This window comes from Gorilla gorilla, chromosome 9 (assembly GCF_029281585.2).
Source record: "Gorilla gorilla gorilla isolate KB3781 chromosome 9, NHGRI_mGorGor1-v2.1_pri, whole genome shotgun sequence".
Taxonomy (NCBI): Eukaryota; Metazoa; Chordata; class Mammalia; order Primates; family Hominidae; genus Gorilla; species Gorilla gorilla.
The window spans coordinates 138,816,521-138,836,784 of record NC_073233.2 but is presented as its reverse complement, the minus strand read 5'-3'; the positions used below and the strand labels follow the sequence as shown (position 1 = coordinate 138,836,784).

Genomic DNA, 20,264 nt, shown 5'->3' with positions numbered 1-20,264 from the left:
GTGTTTTCTACCCATAGTCAGTGCTCCCAAAGTTCCTATTCTGTGGAGATTCTGGAGTTGCCACTTCGGTGTCCCTACATCCTTCATAACGGGATAGATGGCCTTCTACTTGGAAAGGTTTTACAATTCAGCCTGTAGACAGGAAACTGGAAATACTTTTGGGTAGCTCTTCTACACCAAGGTGATGGTGTTAATGATAGTCACTTTTCCTTCTCCTCTACACCCCTCTCAGTGTTTTTTCTTTGTTTATCTTGGGCATCTGCTTCTCATATATGTGTTCTTTATTCTCCTCAAGGCTGGTCTTTTCCAGCCTCCTCTAGCCATTTTCACAGCATAATTTGAAGTCCTCCCATGTCTGCTGATTTAAATAAATCCCTGATAATTTTCTTCCAAATCATGGCTGAGCACACTCTAAATCTGTTATCTGTAATATTTGCAGAAATTTGGAGGTCAGCCCCTTCTGCGAGCACATAATTATCACTTCTGCCTCCTGCAACCCTTCCCTTCCCGTCCTCCTTTCCTGTGGTGGGGGTTCTATGTGCAGAGCAGAACAGGGAGATCTCCCTGTGAGGTAAAGCCCCCATGAACAATAGGGACTCTGGTTGTCAAGACGACCACTAAATTACTGCCTTCTTCCCTCTTTTGTGTCTTGCCTTTCTTCCTGGTGCTTCAGCACTAAGGGTTTTGCTCCCTCTCCCTGCCCTTTCCCCTCCACGGACTCAATTTTCTTCTGAATGGGTGGCCATTTTAATTACCTTCCCCCTTCCCCACCCCACCTCTCTGCCCTTGCCCTTGCTGCTGCGAAAGGCAGGCTCAGGATAACTACCTGGGGACTGAGAATGAGCCAGACTTGCTGTTCACACGGGGACAAGGAAAGAAGAGACAGAGACATTTGGATCCTATAGTCTCTGCAGTGAAAGTTTTATTGTTTGGTACATGGAGGTCTGGTTTTAGGAAGGATTCAGAAATAGAGTTTTCATATTATCCAAAACCCCCTGAGGCCTCTTCCCAATTTTCTTAACTACTCAGTACCAAATGCTTTACCGGTTTCAGTATTTACTTCCCTGAGCCTGCCAGGAAGAGTAAGCTTTACAAGTGAGAAAACTGAGGCATGAAATGCAAAGCTTACTCCAGATCCTGCCATCATTAGTTGGCTGAACCTGGTTGGATTTTTAAAGAAGGTCTGAAGTAGTCTTTTTCTCTTTTATATGTGCAAACACAAAAGCACTTTTAGAAATACTTTTTATTTTTCTTATTTCATCTTGATAATAACTTTGTGAAAAAGGCAAGGCAAGAATTTGCCCATTTTATAATGAAGGAAGCCAGAGCTCAGAGAGTTTGTTCAACTTTTATGTGGTTAAGCCAGGTTCAAACCTGTCTGTCACTTTTCAGTGTCATTTTTCAAGTCTGTCAGTCCTGATTTTCTCAGAACTGGATTATAGTATGTAGATAGCAACGTAGTATGGGGCCAAAAAAAGGTTGACTTGAAAGACTTCAGAGGCACACTAGATCTGTGTATAGAAAACTTTCAGATTGGCTGGGCGCAGTGGCTCATGCCTGTAATCCCAGCATTTTGGGAGGCCAAGGTGGGTGGATCATTTGAGGTCAGGAGTTTCAGACCAGCCTGATCAACATGGTGAAACCCTGTCTTTACTGCAAATACAAAAAAAATTTGCCGGGCATGGTGGCGCATGCCCTTAGTCCCAGGTACTCGGGAGGCTGAGGCAAGAGAATCACTTGAACCCAGGAGGTGGAGGTTTCAGTGAGCCGAGATTGCACCACTGCACCCCAGCCTGGGTGACAGAATGAGACTGTCTCAAAAAAAAAAAAGAAAAAACTTTCAGATTGAAATCTTAAACATGTCACAATACTCAAATATAGAAATTTTTAGAGCTTTCCCTTTACAATCAGTCTTATTTATCCTAAAAATACACAGTCCCCAAGTGTCTTTTTCTCATTCTACATTTGTTAGAAAGGTAACCTGACCTTTGCTTTTGGTCTTTCCTCCCCCATTCTGCTACCTTCCTCTCTTCTTTCCTTCTTACTAGTTTCAAATAATGGGTTGGAATGGGTTGGAATCAATTCGATGCTGCTCCATCTGTCAGAGGCACTTCCCAAAATACAAGTGTGACTCGTAGTCCTCATAACCCCCCTTTGCTTTTTGTTTGACTTTCAATCTCTTCTATCCTCTGGGCCTATTTCCCAGGAAAACTGACCAAACATAAGCTACTGGCAGCTGTCCCTCTCCTCCAGGATTTATAGTGTGAGATAAGAAGCATGGCTGACCCACTCCCTTGCCTTCCAGCTCTCTTCCCTTCCAGAGGAATGCATAGCCAGGTGTGAATGCCCATTTCATGGATTATTCTTAGTTCTAGACCACCTGACTTATTACCTAGCATACCCGTTACATCAGCTCTATCGCTGGTGTATTAGCCCACAGTTTCATTTTATTATTAGCCTAAACAAAAGATTATTAGGAAAGTAAATCTGTCAGACGTGTATATAAACATATATGGAATGCCAAATACAAAGGATTTTTATATTGTCCATGATTTTTTAAAATCTATAATTGTCTTCCTCTGTAAGCATGAATAATTAAGAGCTCAGTGTTTTTGCTGTTGTAAGTATTGGGATGTATGCTTTCTGCAGAACCTATTTTGAACTGTGTGCCATGCTTTAAGACCAGTGTTTGTCCCATATACAGCATGAATTCACTTAGTAACCAATATTTATTGATTGCTTTCTCTGTGGTAGGCACTTCGTTAAGTGATCAAAATACAAAAAAAAAAAAAAAAGACCCAAAACCCCTACCATAGGAAGTGTGATATCCAATTGGAGGTGCAAACTTATAAATAGGAGTCGTAGTATAAAATCAGTGCTTTGAAAAGAACTCTATATGTGATTCAGAGAAGGGATTTATCAATTATGAGAGGTGCAGGGAAGGCTTATAGTAGATGACATCAGAGATGAGATTTAAAGAATGTGTGGAGTTGCCAGCAGACAGTGAGAGAGAGAGAGAGCATTCAAGGCAGAGCAGTAAAACAATATAGTGTATTTGTGGTACTCAAAGAAGTTAGTATGATTGATTAGGAATATATGATATGCAAGAATAATGGCTGATGATAACAGTGAAGAGTTTAAAGGGAGTCTGCTCATTCAGAGTCCTGTGAGTCATTCCAAGAACAAAACATTTGTCACTCATTTGATAGGAAACAATTTTACAAAACATAAACAGATGATGACATGAGCAAATTTGCAATTGAGAAAAATCATTTAAATAGTGCTGTGGAGGATTAATTAATTGAAGGGGCCAAAGTTAGAAACAGGAAGACAAATTAGGGAGGGGTTTCATTGATAGAAAAGGTAATGAGGCATTCAACTGAGATCATTGCTATAGAGATGGTAAAGGGGTAATAGATTCATGAGATATTGAGGAGGTAGGATCACCTATATTTAGTGACTATTTAAATGATTATGTGGTGTTGGATTAGGGTTGAGAAAAAGACAAATCAAGAATGACTCACACAGTTTTCCACCTTGCAGATTGAGAAGCATAACTAAAAAGATGGGGTAATATCTTTCTGAACAGCATATCGGGGTTGTGGTTAAAATCCTGTTGCTTACTAAAGTAATAGATGAGTATCTACTCTGATTTATATAAAAATCAATGATGCACCCAGAGAAGCCTGTACTATATCTCTAATAATTTTGAGATTCTTTTTAGTAGAAAACTTAAGGCCCAGATTATATTTTCAACTTTTTTTCTATCTGTAAGTTTCTTTAGAAGAAAAATGAAAACATAGAATGAATAGCTAACCTTGTAGCTGGTACCAAGGCAAGGTTTTTAAATTTTCTGTGCCATGACGTATGATTATTCACATGGTGAACTTCTGACCACAGACAGAATACAACTCAAAAATAGTAGAAAGAATGTGTTTGTCAGCAGACCATCAACCCAGTGAAGAGTAAGACATTGACAAAAAAATTCAGATAAAGTTAAAACTGGATATTGAGAAAAACAGCTGACACAGAAAGGAAAGCAGAGATAGATGAGAGTACTGGAATTCACAGGAGCATAACAGAATGAGATAAAAACTGTTTTACATGCTGTAAGAACAGATTAACTTAAAATTCACGCCAGAAGGTATCACTCAAAGTTTTGCAACAGGATTGATTCATTCAGTAAATATTTGATTGTTTATTTGTGAATGACACTATTAAATGCTAAAGGAGATGTCAAAATGAATTACATAAGATTTCTGCCTTCAAAACCTTAATAGTCTTTTTCTGGGGGGTGGGGGGGGGGCATTTATGAGAAACTCAACCAATGCTTTGAGTAAATGAACAAATTAAACACACATTTCCAATGAGGAAGAAAAAGAGTCAGCATCAAATGAAACCAGGGTAGTTAACTGCGATCAGATTCTAGGTGAACATATTTGAAAAATAGAAAGAGGGGACACATACTGAACAATGCAAAAATAGTAGTAATAGAACTAATAAGAACAGGGTCCAGTAAGCTTCAACTCAGAAGGAGCTGAGGTTGTAGATAAATATTAAGGGAAAAGACTTAGGTGAAAAACACATACACATGTCACATGTTACTAACAAAAAAAAATATATGTAGGTAATTGTTTGGGACAGATGCTGTAGTATTAACTGATTACATGGTGAAAGCATTTATTCATTCATTCAGCAGTGAATGAATGGGTCTATTATTTGCTAGGCTGTTTTCTATTTTCTTTGTCAAGGAAAATGGCCTAGCAAGAAGAATTGAACAGACATGATTAAAGTAGAATTGGCGACCAGAATAGAAATGAAAATAATAATAGAGCACATAACCTATTTTAAAGTTTGTACATTTAAACCTGTACATGGCCTAGATGAATTATATCCCATGAAACTTAACAAATTTATATTTAACATTAAAGACCTAAGGTAATTAAGAAACATTGCCATTTGTCCATATGGGTTAGAGATGCACAGATATCTTGCCTTTTTAAAAAATGGTTAAAGGTTCTTGACCCCAACATTTATTTCTGGAAATTTCTGAAGCAGATGATGAAATAGATGTTTGTGAACATTTGGGAAGGGCAATGGGGAACCCTAGAAACCATTATGGGTTCAGTAGGAGTGTGCCCTGCCTGATTAGCATGCAGTTGTAGTTACATTGTGTATGGATTCCAACAAGTTTTTGCCATAATATCCATATGGACAGAATGGAATATGTTGCCTGCATTATAGTACATTTAAGTAATTTGTGGCTAGTCGAGTGTCTTTAGCCCAAGGGTATTAAATAATATCATAAACTGATGCCATCCTAGAGGGAAATTTCTAGTAATAGAGCACTGCTCTTCATCTTATCCTGATCAATTTTTTCATCAGAAAATTTGCAAGTAATTATAATCTTAGAGGAGTAGTTAAAACTCTAGATGATGAAAATTAAGATTCAAAAACATTTGGAAAACTTAGAATGATAATCTAAAGCCAACAAGATGAACTATAATTTAGATTTTTTTTTAATTGCACAAATACAGAAGGGCAAGACTATACTTAACAGAGGGGCACACGATTTTTTTTTTTTTAATGTACCTGTGTGGACTTAGGATTTTAGCTGGCTGTAAACTCAATATGAGTCAGTGCTTTTGACGTGTGTGCCAAAAAGCTAACACAATCTTCGGCTATATGAGAAGTATAGTATCTAAATCAAGGAAGGCTCAATCCCCTATATTCTTTGCTGGTCAGGTCACATCTCGGAGCTGTTTGGTTCTGGGCACATCATTTTAAAAGAAAAGCTAAGCAGCACACCCAGAGGATGGAGCCAGGTTGAGGAGCGGTTCATTTCTCTCCTTCTTTCATCAGACATTTATTGAGTGTCTTTGAGGTTGGCAAAATCACGGACGTATGGGATGTAGAAGAGACATAGGGGAGAAATAATAGCTGAATTTAAAAATGCAAAATGTTGTCTTTTGGAAGAGATTTAACCTAATATCTGGTGACTCCAGAGAGTAGAACTAGGACCAATGACTAGAATTTATTAACACAAGGAGGCAGATTTGGGTTGGCAAGGTTTAAGAAGCATCTTCAATGAATTTAGATTATGCTTCTAAGGAATTAAGCCACTTGCCTGAGGTCACATTGCTAATTGGGTAGCAGAACTAAGATAAAAGCCCAGGTTTCTGGATTCACGGGACCCAACCCTTGTCTATGCCGTTATATTACAGAGGAGGTTTCTGCTTTGGGAGGAGACTGGATAAAATAACCTCTAAGTTTCCTTCCAACTCTCAAGTTGTATGTTCTTATAAGCCACTTGATGTAAAATATTTCCTTTTGGTGCCCAATGCTTTCATATGTAGAATTGGTGAGATTGGAAAAACCACTAAGGTTGAACAGATGATTTTTTGAAGTTCCTTCCTTAAGAATCCTTCCATTTTTTAATACATATTAAGTTTATATCTGTGATGTGTACATTACTAATCAAAAACAAAAACTGTTTGTGGCTAGATATAAATGTATGGAACTCAGATTCTTACACTGTGGTATTTAGGAGAATGTCAAGTCTTCCCTTGAAGTACATGATTCAAAGATGTGGATCCATGATTTAAAACATGAAAGCAAAAATCAGAGAAGAAATTGTGCAAACTCTGAGCCATTTTAGATTTCACAGTAGTATTGGGAGAAAGAAGTGGTAGTTTCTTGCCCTCGGGGTTCATTTCCTCCTCATTCTTCCCCAGCACTGGGCAGGAAAGGATGGTGACCTAGATACACAGTCAGAGGGCAGCAGCGTTGAACTTTCTCAGACACAGCTGAGTAACTTGCGTCTGGATAGTTACAGGACAGAAGCCTAGATCTGAGAGCTGACAGGGGAAACTGTCTATAAACACAAGAAGGGGCCATGGCAGGAAGACAGAGGCCTGGGAACAGCATCAGAGAGAAAAGAAGTCTAACTTTTATCAGGTGTGAAATGGGCAAAAACATTTTGTTTAATGGATAATGTCCTGAATCTACACCATCACCTCCAAGACCTCCTTTCTCTCCCACCCTATAGATTGCTGCTACTGATTGGATGAGCCAGTACTCATACTTATGTGCTAGGACTGGCAGTACAGAACACAGTGTTCATGGTTGAGGCCCCTGCAAACATTTTACAGGGTGCTTGGGTGGGTGGAGATGGGGAGCATTTCCAGGAAGCTAAAAATGTGGCTTGGGCTTCTCCTACTTTCTCTCGGAACTCCTAATTCTTGACACTGCATGAGTGTTTTTCAAACTTCTTTTAAAACTTCAACCTACAGTAAAAAATGCATTGTACGTTGCAGCCCACTATGAGCATACACATAGGCACAGGCGCATACACACCTATGCATGCACGCATGTCTGATACATACATATATATGTACATACATACGAAACAAGTGTCTCCAAACATGAGATGCCTTTTTATGTTATCACAAACAACAAAACAGATTATATGACCTCTGATGATGTCCAGCCCACAGGTCGAAAAACATTGCGCTACAACCGTCAGGTTTAAAATGACTGTGAAAGTAGCCTGATACAATTATATCCAGAAGTCCCTGAGTCTAAGGCAGTAATTCTCAACTGGAGCAATTTTGTCCTCAGGGGACATGCCGCAATGTTTGGAGACATGTTTGGTTGGCAAAACTAGCATCTAGTTTGAGGGGAGGAGGGGCAAGGATGTTGTGGAATGTTTTATAATGCACAGGAAAGCCCCTATGACAAAGATTTCGCAGTCCAAAATATCAGTAGTACCAACGTTGAAAACCCTGCTCTAAGGGTAATAAAATAAGTCAATACTTCTAATTTACTGAAGGTGTATTTAGGATGATAGAAGCTTTAACTTGATCTTCCTTTTCTGTCTCTTTTCCTTTGAACTGTATTTGGTATCTTAAGATAAGGTTGGAGCATAATTGCCCTTGGATTGTCTATAGAGGTACAGCCAATAGATAAATAGGCTGGAAGGAATGGACCTGTTATTTTCCTTATATTTAGACTGTACCAGGCATTTTTGTTTAGAATATTGTTATGGATCTTATGAATATTTTCTGTTTTATGATTTTAGTATCTTCTTCCCTTTCTCCTCTTCATTAAGCCATACTGATTCAAGACCCTTTCTCACTCAGCCATAGCTGCTGTCTTAGAAAAGAAATGAAGGGGATTTGGATAATTGGATTAGACATGGTCTCTAAAGCCTTCTCCTGACTCATGAGATTTAATTCTGCTGTTTTGATGGGAAATGACCTTCTACTAACCTTGAAGTGCCATCTTAAGCCCTAGTATTAAACTGTCTCCTTTTTAGTCATTGCTTCATTCCTCTTATCTGCGGCTATTTCAGACCAGGTTCCCTTGAACATGGAGTGGATGTGCAGTCCCAGCTACTGACAAGCCCTGATCTCCACATCCTTTCTTCTCCCCTGTCTGGCATAAGGGAAGCTCTTGAATGTCTTGGGGTCAAAATGTGGTTGTGGAGTGGGGTTTTTTGGCCATTTTACTGGCTATTTCTAGGCCCCCTATTAAGGCTCTGAATCATTCAGAGATGGCTTGACACAAGAGACCTGGTTTGGGTTCTTTTTTCTTCTCTTCTTTGGGCAGGATAATAGAAAGAGATATCTCTAAATCAAATATCAGACCTGGAATAGTAGTGGAAAATAAAACCAGTGCTATCTGAGGCTATTCTCTACCATATTTATTTTAGCATATTTACTTCATGCATCTTGTATTACATAAACAATAGCATTTGTATTTAGTAAATGATTTATTATAAGTAATTTCTTTTTTTTTTTTTTTTTTTTTTGAGATGGAGTCTCCCTCTGTCACCCAGGCTGGAGTACAGTGGCGTGATCTTGGCTCACTGCAGCCTCTGCCTTCTGGGTTCAAGCGAGTCTCCTGCCTCAGCCTCCCCGAGTAGCTGGGGACTACAGGCATGCGCCACCGTGCCCAGCTAATTTTTTTTGTATTTTTAGTAGAGACGAGGCTTCACCATGTTGGCCAGGCTGGTCTAAACTCCTGACCTCAGGTGATCTGCCCGCCTCAGCCTTCCAAAGTGCTGGGATTACAGGTGTCAGCCACTATGCCTGGCCTATTATAAGTAATTTCTAATGAATAGTAAGAGAAACGTGTGTGTGTTTTGACCCTGAAGCTTTAGATTTCTGTCAGCCTAATAGTAAATGGTACCAGCAAAGTCCAGAAACTGATACTGGAAAACCTCCTATGATGTATTAGAGTTCAGACACATAAATTCCATCCCTTCCACTTAAAGAGAGCTCTATAGGGTTACGAATCTCTTTTTAACCTTCCCACTCCTATGATAAGAATAGAAAGATGCAGTGTAGAAATAGCGAGATGAAGAGAGTTCATGGAGAGGAGTTGAGACTTCTGTCCCTTTTAACAATCCTACACCTAATGTCTTTGTCTTCTGTGCTCTAGCCAGTTTCCAAATAAATCAAGCATGATTAGGGGAGTTAATAAAGTTAGATAATGAAATGGTGGTGTGTATGGAGCTTTACCTTAGGGAAGGATGATAGAACCAAAGGAAGGGAAGGTAGGGATGAAAGGGAGAGGAAAGATATTTGGATGAAGAAATCTCCACCTTCTTCATTGCTCTCAAGAACCGGTGGCAGTTGGTTCCATCCAGGTGTTGGGCAAGGCAAAGTATACCAAATCCCTGAATATACAGCCATTTCCAACTTAAGAAAGGCATAGTGAGTGATAATAAAGTATGTCTTAGAAATTGAATTACAGCTTAAAAAATTTAGAGATTGTATTGTGTGAGAGCAGTGGCAGTTGTGGTGGTGATTTTTTTGGTTTGCTCTTTATCATGTTTTCCTTCCAGATTGGCGTGCTCATCATTTTTAACGAGACACCATCGCTCAGAAGTTCTGTGAACAAGAAAGATTTGTTGCACTTGGTCTTCTACACAGGCTGCCTGGGACTAGGAAATAAGACCATGCTGAGCCCAAAGGCCTAGGATAAAGCCTCTGTTTGCTGACAGGGGGAAGGGTGGGCAGAACGTAGGCAAGAGGAGAATCCAGGAAAGAGAGCAAATGTTTAAACCATGTGTGGTGCAAGTGTGTGGTTTGTGTCTTTTATCTTCAGAGTGTGGAGAAGAATAAGGAAAGCTGGCACTTTGCAGCTCCCAGGGACTAGAAGTCACTTTCCAAACTCTGTCCCTCTTTGTAGGCCTGGAGGGAGTTTATTTCTGCCAGTTTGTGAAAGTCCTGTTTCTTACATTCCTGGGCCTGACTTTTTCCAGGGCCTCCTGTTGCCCAGTTCTGTGCCATGTATGTACAGTGCTTGACAGTGTCTTTGTCTCATCAGCAGCTGATACTTACTCACAGGTGGCACTCCTTTTCGTTGGTGAGTTGTGCTTATTAGCTTCCACAAATTTATTTGACTCATAGACTCATCTTCATCATCAGGTGCTTATTTTTACTTTTCCTACTTTTATGTCTCTCCCCAACATTTCCATTTAGAGTTTGAAAAGCTGTCTTATACATTTGTATAAGTTTATAAATTTATATTTTACCACATGATAAAATTCATTTTGCATCCCGCACATGTACATGAGACACTTAATCACCATGCAAGAGAACAAGGAGGATATCCTTGTCCTAATGCCATGTGAGGTCCTGTCCCCATCAGATAAATTAATGTTCATTCAAAAGAATGTAACTCTTGCTATGTAAGACATGCCAGAAGATGGCTGAGGTACCCAGGCTTGCTGGCGTGTTACAACATGTTCAGTCTAGGAAGGATCATGTGGCTAAAGATTTTAGTTTGCAAGACTTTGCTCCTCTCCCTCAAGACAGTTAGATGAGACCATAAGACACATCATTCTCCTCAGCAAAAATTGCAGAAGTATATACATGGCTTGAGGTGAAGAAAGGAGACCTTGGGTCGCTTAATCCCGTGCAGAGAAGCCGATCAGGTCATTGCAGCCACCTCCCTCTAGTGACCCTCTTACATAAACAGGAACAGGAATTCTTGCTACTGGATCCCTTTCATCAGGCGTCTTAGGCTCACTGAATGAAAAGCCCTATAAAAAGGAGATGCGGCCCTAATAATAACAAATACGATCGTGATGGCTATTTTGGACAAGAACAGCTTTGTGCCACTCTTGATCTCCATCGATGGCTGCCATTCTTGCCCTGCTATTACCTTACACACTTCCTATTCTTAGAATCAGTTGTGAGCCTTGGGCTTGGGGGATTGCAGCCCCCATGGCTGGAATGCCCAGCTTGACTGGAATGCAGACTGTCTGGCAGAGTGGAGGTTAAATAAAGTTTGCCTTGGCAGCCACCTCTGCTCTTGGATGAGTGACAAGTGACTCGAGTATAGGAGCGAGGAGTGATGGCATGAGCTGCCATGTGGTGCAGGATCAAACGAGTCTTCCGTGCATGAATAGAAGTGGTTGATTGTCCATCCATGACCCACACAGCTATGTCAGTCTTAAATGAGGTGGGTGAAGCGGAGGCCTCAACAGCCTTGAACCTCACTTCTGACCATATCACTTTGAAAAAAATGCAGGAACAGATCAAGAATAACGTTGAACCACTTTCTAGGTTTCCAGCTGAACTCCAGATTTGGTATATCTTCCCCCTCATTTTTGACTCATTTTTGAGAGTAAGATAAAGGGAAAATTTTGACTCATTTTTGAAAGTAAGACAAAGGGAAAATTTTTCATTGAAATAAGAACAGTTATCAGTCAGTCAACCATTTCTTGAGCACCAAGCACGGCGGGGAATTTTTTTAAAGTACAAGACACAGAACTCTTACAGCTTATAATTTAGTTGAAGAAGTAAAGCTATAAACACCTTTAAAAAGATTCATATTCCAAAGTAATTGTTCCAGAGCTACCTGCCAAAGGAGGTCTATGGAGAAGGAGAGCACTTCCAGCTGTGATGGTCAAGGATTTCATGGAGGAAGTAGGGTTGAAACAGGTCTTGCCAGAAGGGCAGACTTGAGACTTGCTCTTCAGGCAAGGCGAGAAGAGGCCCTTGTTAGTGAGAGAACTATTATGAACAAAGGGCAGATGTAGGAAATCCCTAAGACAGTCATGAGGACCAGAGGATATGGCTGGGGAGGTAGAGAGAGGAATTTGTATAAAGATCGCTAAGTCCGTAGCTGTGAAGTCTGTGTGTACATGTTACCAAGAAGGTTATAATGCTTCCCATCAGAGGAGAGCTAGAAAGATAATAGGTGCAGCCTTGCCAGAGGAGAGTTGGGAAGGTATAGGTGCAGGCTCACCCAGAGACCGAGGCCCTTTTAGTGTTCTCTTCTGTAAAACTGCTTGTACAGTAGAGGGCACATAGTGAACGCTCCATAAATAACACGATTCTTATTGTTACTCATCTTCAAATTCTGTTATCCCAGGCTGTTGAATTGTCTTGGTTTCCTTTGCAAGAGTCAGTGCTGACTTTGTCCTGTTCTGATTGCTCATGTAATTCATGGTATCTTAGTCTGTTTGGGCTGCTATAACAAAATACCATAAACTGAATGGCTTATAAACAACAGAAATTTATTTCTCACAGTTTCTAAAGGCCGGGAGGTTCAAGATCAAGGTACCAGCAGAATTGGTGTCTGGCAAGGGCCCTTTTCCTTGTTCATAGACAGCTGTCTTCTCCCTGTGTCCTCATATGGCAAAAGGGGTGAGAAGTCTCTCTCAGGTTTCTTTTATAAGGGCATTTACCTTTGCCCCCATGACCTAATCACCTCCCCAAAGGCCCCACCTCCTACTGCCATCACCTTGAGGGTTAGGATTTTGACACACGAATCTGCAGGGGAACATAAACAGTCAGTCTGCTGCCTTGTTATTTCCTTTCCTTCAGCTTTATCTAAGCTTTCGTCTCTCTTCTACCACAGGTGGCTAGAGGTGCAGGTAGCTAATTTAACAAGTCCACAGCGCTGGGTGCAGTACCTCCGGCTTCTTCAGGAGTCCATCTGGCCTGGTGGAGTTTTGCCTAAGTTTCCACGGCCCGTAAGGACCCAAGAGCAGAAACTGGCTGCTGAGAAACAGGCTTTGCAGAGCCTGATAGGAGTCCTCCCAGGTAATTGGACCAATGAGATCAATTATACCAATCACATTTCTCTTCCATTCTGCTTTGCCACCATTACCCCTGCACCTTTTCCTGTTTGTAAAAGGGCCCTGAATGTGGCTAGATTCAAAACTCTGCTGACCCATCATTTCCCAGGCTAATAGGAAAATGAACAGGGCTGCAATTCTTTTATCCGTTGCTCAGCTGATGCCAAGGGAATGGAGAGGAACTCTACGGCTGCACCCTAAATACTAGGTGACAATCCTGCAGATATTTAGGTTAGTAACTTTCTCTCTTCCTGCTGGCAGGTCTGGGGAAGCTCTGCCTGCAGGGACAGGTCTCAGAGCCATTTCCAGGAGATGGAGACTTCAGATTCTCTGCCAATTCATAGCATTTTGGGACCAAGGAAGAAAATCACATGTCTCACAGAAGCTCCAACTTAATAAATTGCAGCCATTGAGTATGGTACATGGCCTTCAGCAATAAGTTAAAACAAAATCTGAGAAGGTTGTTTTTCCTTGCATTGTGTTTTTAGAGGGCCAGGAAGGCAGTTTGTTGCCTATGGCTGTGATAACCAGGAAACAATTGTGAACTTAGCTCTGGACAATCAGTTTTATTTACCCTTATCATTATAACTCTGTTTGCCAACCTAAACTGTTACATTGGAAGGAGTACCTGCATTTGAGTGACAGGTTACAAAATAATTTTTGAAGCCCATTCTTATGTAGACACCTAACTTGAGAAACATATTTTTCTCAGGTTTTTCCTGTTTTGTGAGGACTTTAGTTTGGCTGTGTGGTTTAGAGGTATGCCTGAAATACCTAACCTATGCAAAAACGGCAGAGATCCTGGGGAGAGACTGTCCTTAGAATCTAAAACTTCAGTGATAACACGCAAATTCCATCTGTTTTTTCCTCCTCAGATCTCGTAGTAGAAATTCTTGGGGTGAACAAATGCCGGCTGAGCTGGGGTCTAGTCCTGGAGTCACTACAACAACCCCTCATCAATAGGTAAGTGGAAAAATGTTATTCCAACATCAGCGGAATTAAAGCCACCTCTGGTCTCAGAGGTATCCAAGGTTTCTGAGTGAAAAGCCCACATTCCAAAGAATAGGATTGTAGTCTTTACTTGCTCTGGGCACTGACTACAGAGTTTGACGTCCAGATCCACACACTAAGTAAAATCCACACCATCAGGCTTCTGAGCAGGTCGTCATGTGCTAGGAAATCACTCTTGGACCACCCACCATTTGTGTTTGGAAGAACTCTATGCAGGACCCCACATGAGCTGCTGAAAATGACCTCTTATCCTCCAGGCTTGTTCAGCGTACTTGCTCAGTGCCCTTTCCAACATCTGCCAGCCCCTGTGAATGCTCCAAGAGTGTACCCTGGCCTGTGTATCACAGACCATGTAAAGATGTTCACCATGAGCCCTGGCCTTACAGCAAAGCTGTGATTCATGTCAAGACCAGGAGTTGTCTTTGCTTCATATCAGGTAGACAAGATAGTAAGGTTGGAATTTCATAAAGGGACCAGAAATGCTGGGTGAAGAGTCCTAGAATAATCCAGAAGAGGTAGATTCCATCCCTTGGGCTGTTACTCTTCTGGAAGTATGGAGTAATCTTGCACTCAAACCCTACCCTAAAGTAGACTGTGTTTGTTAACTTCCTCAAGGATCCTGGCTTTGCCTCACTGCCTGTAAGGCAGCCTATAAATTTAAGGTAATTAATTATGAGAAACAGCAGTAGTCAGGAGCTCTGAAAGTGTCTAGTAACCTGACATCTCAAGGATTTGTTATCACAGTTCTTCAGAGCAGTGCTAATGTAACTATGTAAAGAGAAATGGAATTTTATAAAACTTAGTCTTATATAAAACTAGTCTTATATAAAAACTGTTCTTGCCTTTATTAGGGTCAGAGGCTTTATTAGTTCAAAAAACATTAATTTCATGGCAGAGGTTTCATCAAGCTATTGAAGTTTAGGGTGTCGGTGATGGGGGAGGAGAAAATAAATGTCATAAACAGGATCTTGTGTTTCCTGACTGAGCCAGACCCTAAGTTTTTTGTCCATTCGTTTCAGGCATTTGATTTACTGCCTTGGGGACATCATCCTGGAATTCTTGGATCTCAGTGCCTCTGTTGAGGAGTCTGCTGCTACCACCTCTGCCTCAGATACCCCAGGCAACTCTAAGAGGATGGGTGTCTCCTCTTAGCTGGTTATTCACGCCTTCTTCCCAGGTCAGGGAAGTAGAGTTACTCGGCCACCAGAGACCAGTCAGGAAGCCCGTGCCCTCTTCAAGTAGGCTACAGCTAAGAAGGCCTAGGTTCTTGGTGGCTCACTTCTCTCCCACTTCTGCTGCATTTGTAGCAGGTGACAGGGGTCTGTGTGTCCCAGTTGCATGCACGTTTATTTCCATGTTCCTTTTGTGATGTTGGGATTGTTGCTGGTGAGTAGATCCTGTTTCCTTTGGGAAAAGAAGCTGTGAGGTAGAGGAATGAGCCCCTTTTGCTTCTCCTTTTGCCATCCTCCCTGAGATTGTTTGCCAGAATCCTGGCCCTGTGTACACATGTGCTTAATCCACCAGCACACAAGCTCTAGGTAGAACAGGAAAAAAACTGTGGCCAGATTTCCTTGGAGGAGAAAACAACCTTCTTAGCTCTCTGTTCCTACCCGGAAACTAAAAATTCATTCAGGGCCATTCTCAAAAACCAGACTGCTGGGTCTAATCTAGTTTCCCAACAGTTCCAGAAGAAGAAGGAGGGAAGAAAATTTTTCAAGGAACTTCTTGCTCATGTGTTGCTGTTTCCCAACACATCAGCCTTATGGAAGATGTCATGAGGCTGCTTCCCTGGGAGGCTACACTTTCCTTTCCAGAAGACTTCAAAGCTGACTGCCAAAGCTTCTGGTAAATCCACCCCACCCTTCGCACCCTTTCCTGAAAGGCATTTATACCACACATTTTATTTATTGGCTTTGCTCCCAACCCCCTGCCCTAGAGCAATTGAGTTTTTGAATTTTTGACCCTCTCTCTGTCTTCAGCAAAACTGCATGACAAGCTGCATATTCAGCCTCAGTTTTTCCAACGAGAATGGAAAGCACTTGCCTCCTGTCTTAAGAATGCACAAAGAGTAGGACTAGCAAGCCTGGGGGATGAAATCTCCCTTCATAAGTCTTTGACAGAGAACTTTTATTATTCTGAACAGATAAGATTAGCAAACTTACAAGGAATAGCTTCTTATTTCCCATTCCTTACGGTTATAATCAGTCTTTTAACAACACCAGCATGAAGGCAAAGGTGTTTTGTCAGACTGCAACACCTATTAGAAAGGCAAGGCAATTGGGAATTGCTGGAGAAGGATAATAGGAGGAATTGCTGGTAGAAAAGGATGCAGACAGTCACAGGGAAGTGCTGTATATTAAATGCATGTGAATAGGTGGCAAAAAGATGTCAAGGATGTCACTGGGAGCCCTTTGGCTTCACACTCGCCTGTTAGCGCCTTGCTTTCGCTGAATTACCAGAGCCTACCACTTGGAGGAAGGTCTTGGAGTTAGACTGATGAGAAGGCAATGGGGTGTCAAAAACAAGTGTCAAAGTTCTCTTAGATTCTGAAGTCGGTGATGAGCACACAATTAAAGTGGTTTGTGGAAGAAAGTTGTAAAATCTTTTTACTTTTTTGTCCCTCTGGAGGCTTTTAACCCTAAATTGTGTCTGATGTATTCGGGAGGCTTAGGTGTGCAATTCTTGCCCAAAGGCAAGGAGATGAATGAGATGTCTCATGGCCCCTTCTAGCCTTAAAAGTTGACCATTACAGTGACTTTATGGCTCCAAAGTTCTTGAAGCATCTCCAGCCCTAGACCTTGACAAGAAAAGGTAGCTCAGCATCTCTACTTTCCGTGAGTACCTGCAGGAGTCCAGCCAATGTATTAGAGCTGATCATCAAGCTCCTTCAGTGAGGGCTAAGATCCTGTTCTCGATGAGCATGGGGGGACAGCCTTGTTTTATGCCACTTTTCTCTCCCCATACCTTCCCCTCATGTGTACTTAGCCACCTGTGTTGCTTTGAATCTGCTGCCAGTTCTGGCTCAAATGTGGCACAAAATCAGTACATCAGACACACCATGAAATCCCTGTGGCTATAAATTCTAAGGAATCTTTTGACACTTCCAGCCCAAAGAACTTATTTTTATTTTATATTATATAAGAGTCCCCACCTCTACTCCATGTACCCCAAAAAGATAAGCTGTCCTCAGATCCTCCTTCTACCCAGGAGGGAAATAATGGATATTGCCAAGGGAACAATCAGAACTCATCTGGCTTTGAAAACGACCTGCCAAGTTTGGGTAGCAGGTTCAGACAACAAGAGAGTAACAATTGGTAGAGAGCCACAGGTAGCTGGAAAAGATACTCCCAGCTGACAGGGTGATAAAAGGCAGGGAAGAATTGGGCCTGTGCTAATCCAGGAAGGTTTTATTGTTTGCTTGTTTTTTGTATTTACTCGTGACTAAATTTTATTCATTTAAGTCAGAATTTTGATATTTGAAATAAGACTACTTTCCCTTTTCTTAATATCTATAAAAAAGATGAGGCAGGGATGCTGTGTTCTTTCTGTCAAATTCTAAATGTGATCTTTGCCATCGCTTATTTGAATTCAAGAAAGCTGTACTTTTTCATCACATATAACTCACAGTTTCATTTTTGCATTTTTGGATTAGACTTAATAAAACCTAAATGGAAAATAAATTCCTAAATCTGAGCCTAGGAGCATGTATAAATTTTATTTTTTTATTATTATTATTATACATTAAGTTCTAGGGAACATGTGCACAACATGCAGGTTTGTTGCGTATGTATACATGTGCCGTGTTGGTGTGCTGCACCCGTTAACTCCTCATTTACATTAGGTATTTCTCCCAATGCTATCCCTTCCCCCTCCCCCCACCCCACAACAGGCCCCAGTGTGTGATGTTCCCCTTCCTGTCCAAGTGTTCTCATTGTTCAATTCCCACCTATGAGTGAGAGCATGTATAAATTGTAAAATCAATACAAGCTGCTCCAATTTCCATTTTGGAAATTTCCAGTTTACAAGGTGATTTTCTTATTGTTGTAAAGAAACACATAATTTGAGATCTACCCTCTTAAGTGTACAGTACATTATTTATTTATTTGAGAAGGTACATTAGTAACTAGAAGCAGCACAGTGCTTTGTAGCAGACTGCTACAAGTTTTTCATCTTGCATAACCAAAAGTTTATACCCATTGAACAGCAACTCCTCATTTCCCCTCCCACCAGCCTCTGGCAATCACTATTCTACTTTCTGCTTCTGTGAGTTTGACTACTTTGAACGCCTCATATAAGTGGAATCATGCAGTGTTTGTCCTTCTTTGACTGGCTTATTTCACTTAGCATAATGTCCTCCAGGTTCATCCAGGTTACAGCATGTGACAGAATTTTCTTTTTAAGGCTGAAAACATTCCATTGTATGGCTATGCCACATTTTCTTTGTTCATTCATTGAGGGACATTTAGGTTGGCTCCACGCCTTGATTATTGAAAATAATGCTGCAGTGAACATGGGAGTATGAGTATTTCTTCAAGGCCCTGCTTTTAATTATTTTAGATAAATACCCAGAGGTAGGATTGCTGGATCATATATTGTTCTGTTTTTAATTCTTTGAAGGCCTTCATACTGTTTTCCATAGTGACTAGACCATTTTACATTCCCACCAACAATGTACAAGGGTTCCAGTTTCTCCACATCCTCTCCAACACTTGTAATGTTTTGTTTTTTCATAATGGCATCTTAAAAGGTATTAGGTGATATTAATATCTCATAGTTTTGATTTGCATAGCCTAGAACATTTTTGAGTCTTCCTGTGTCCTACCCAGGTTATTCATTTCCAGCTACTGCTCTTCCTTTGCTCATAGCACACAACACCAGTTGTTAGGTCCTGGAGGAAGTAAAAATATGTGTAACTATGGTCCCTGGCTATATGAATCAGGATGCTCTGGACAAGAATTAAATTATGAGGAAAATTTATTTTCTTTCATAACATTAGTACGTGAGTAGGTAAGCCCAGGAGTTTGGTGATTCAGCAACTCTGAGACCTCTTAAGGGGCCTGAATTCTTTCCATCTTTCTTCCTTGCCATTCTAATTAGGTCAGCTGTGCTCTCAGACTGCCTGCCTTCCTGCTGCTGCAGTTTCAGGCATCACACCCAGAGATAACATTCATAAAAGAACAGGAGCATCTCTTCTGTGTTTTCTTCTAAGGAATGAAGGAACCATTTCCCAGAAGTCCTTCAAGAATCCTCTTCTAGGCCGGGCACAGCGGCTCACACCTATAATCTCAACACTTTGGGAGGCCAAGGTTGGGGGATTGTTTGAGTCCAGGAGTTTAAGACCAGCCTGGAACATAGCAAGACCCTGTCTCTACAAAAAATATAAAAAATGAGCGGGGCATGGTGGCTCTCACCTGTGGTTCCACCTACTAGGGAGGCTGAGGCAGGAGGATCACTTGAGCCCAGGAATTTGAGGCTGCAGTGAGCTATGATCACACCACTGCATTCTAGCCTTAAGTGACAGAGTGAGACCCCAAATAAAAAAAAATAAAATAAAAAACCTCTTATGACTCATTGGCTAGAACCACCCACCTCATGCCAATCCACTGACACTGAGAATGGCATTGTGATTGGCTTTCAATAGTATTTTCCCCCAGAGATGAGGTCATCTTCCATGAAGGTCAGATATCTACAGAAATAATTGATGTTAGCAAGGAAGAAGCAGAGAATGGGTATTGATAGACAATGTCTGCTCTAGGGATGGGTCATTCTGCCAACATTCAGCAAATCCCCTATCTACTCCCAAAATGCCTGGTACCAGCTAATAGTTAACATCTTCTGAGAGCATTACTTAAAGTCTTTACATATCTTCACTTATTTAACCCACAAATCAACCCTTAAAGGTAGGTTCTGATGTAGTGGGTTGGTGCAAAAGTAATTGGAGTTTTGCCATTTTAATGCAATTACTTTTGCACCAGTCTAATATATCCCCATTTTATAGGTGGGGAACATGAGGCACAGAGTGGTTATGTCTTACCCACAGTCATTTGCAAGGGAGTGGCAGAGCCTAGATACAAACCATGTCAGTCTGCCTCTGAGTCTACATAGTATATCCACTATACTAAACTGCCCTTCTACCTTACAAAGCAGAACAAGA

The 20,264-nt window shown here is 41.1% G+C and overlaps 1 protein-coding gene and 1 long non-coding RNA gene across 3 annotated transcripts in view; one reads left to right on the top strand and one right to left on the bottom strand.

Annotated features, from left to right (window-relative positions):
• Positions 1–17,803, top strand: part of SNX19 (sorting nexin 19) — a 41,052-nt gene extending 23,249 nt beyond the window's left edge. For both annotated transcript variants that reach the window (XM_004052450.5, XM_031016018.3), the window contains 3 exons: positions 12,880–13,064; positions 13,975–14,062; positions 15,130–17,803. In XM_004052450.5, coding sequence (XP_004052498.4) covers positions 12,880–13,064; positions 13,975–14,062; positions 15,130–15,262 — 406 coding nt within the window. In that variant the 3' untranslated portion in view covers positions 15,263–17,803. The remainder of the gene's footprint in view (positions 1–12,879; positions 13,065–13,974; positions 14,063–15,129) is intronic.
• The window catches only part of LOC129525588 (uncharacterized), a 43,937-nt gene that overhangs the window by 8,047 nt on the left and 15,626 nt on the right, over positions 1–20,264 (bottom strand). The window lies entirely within an intron of this gene.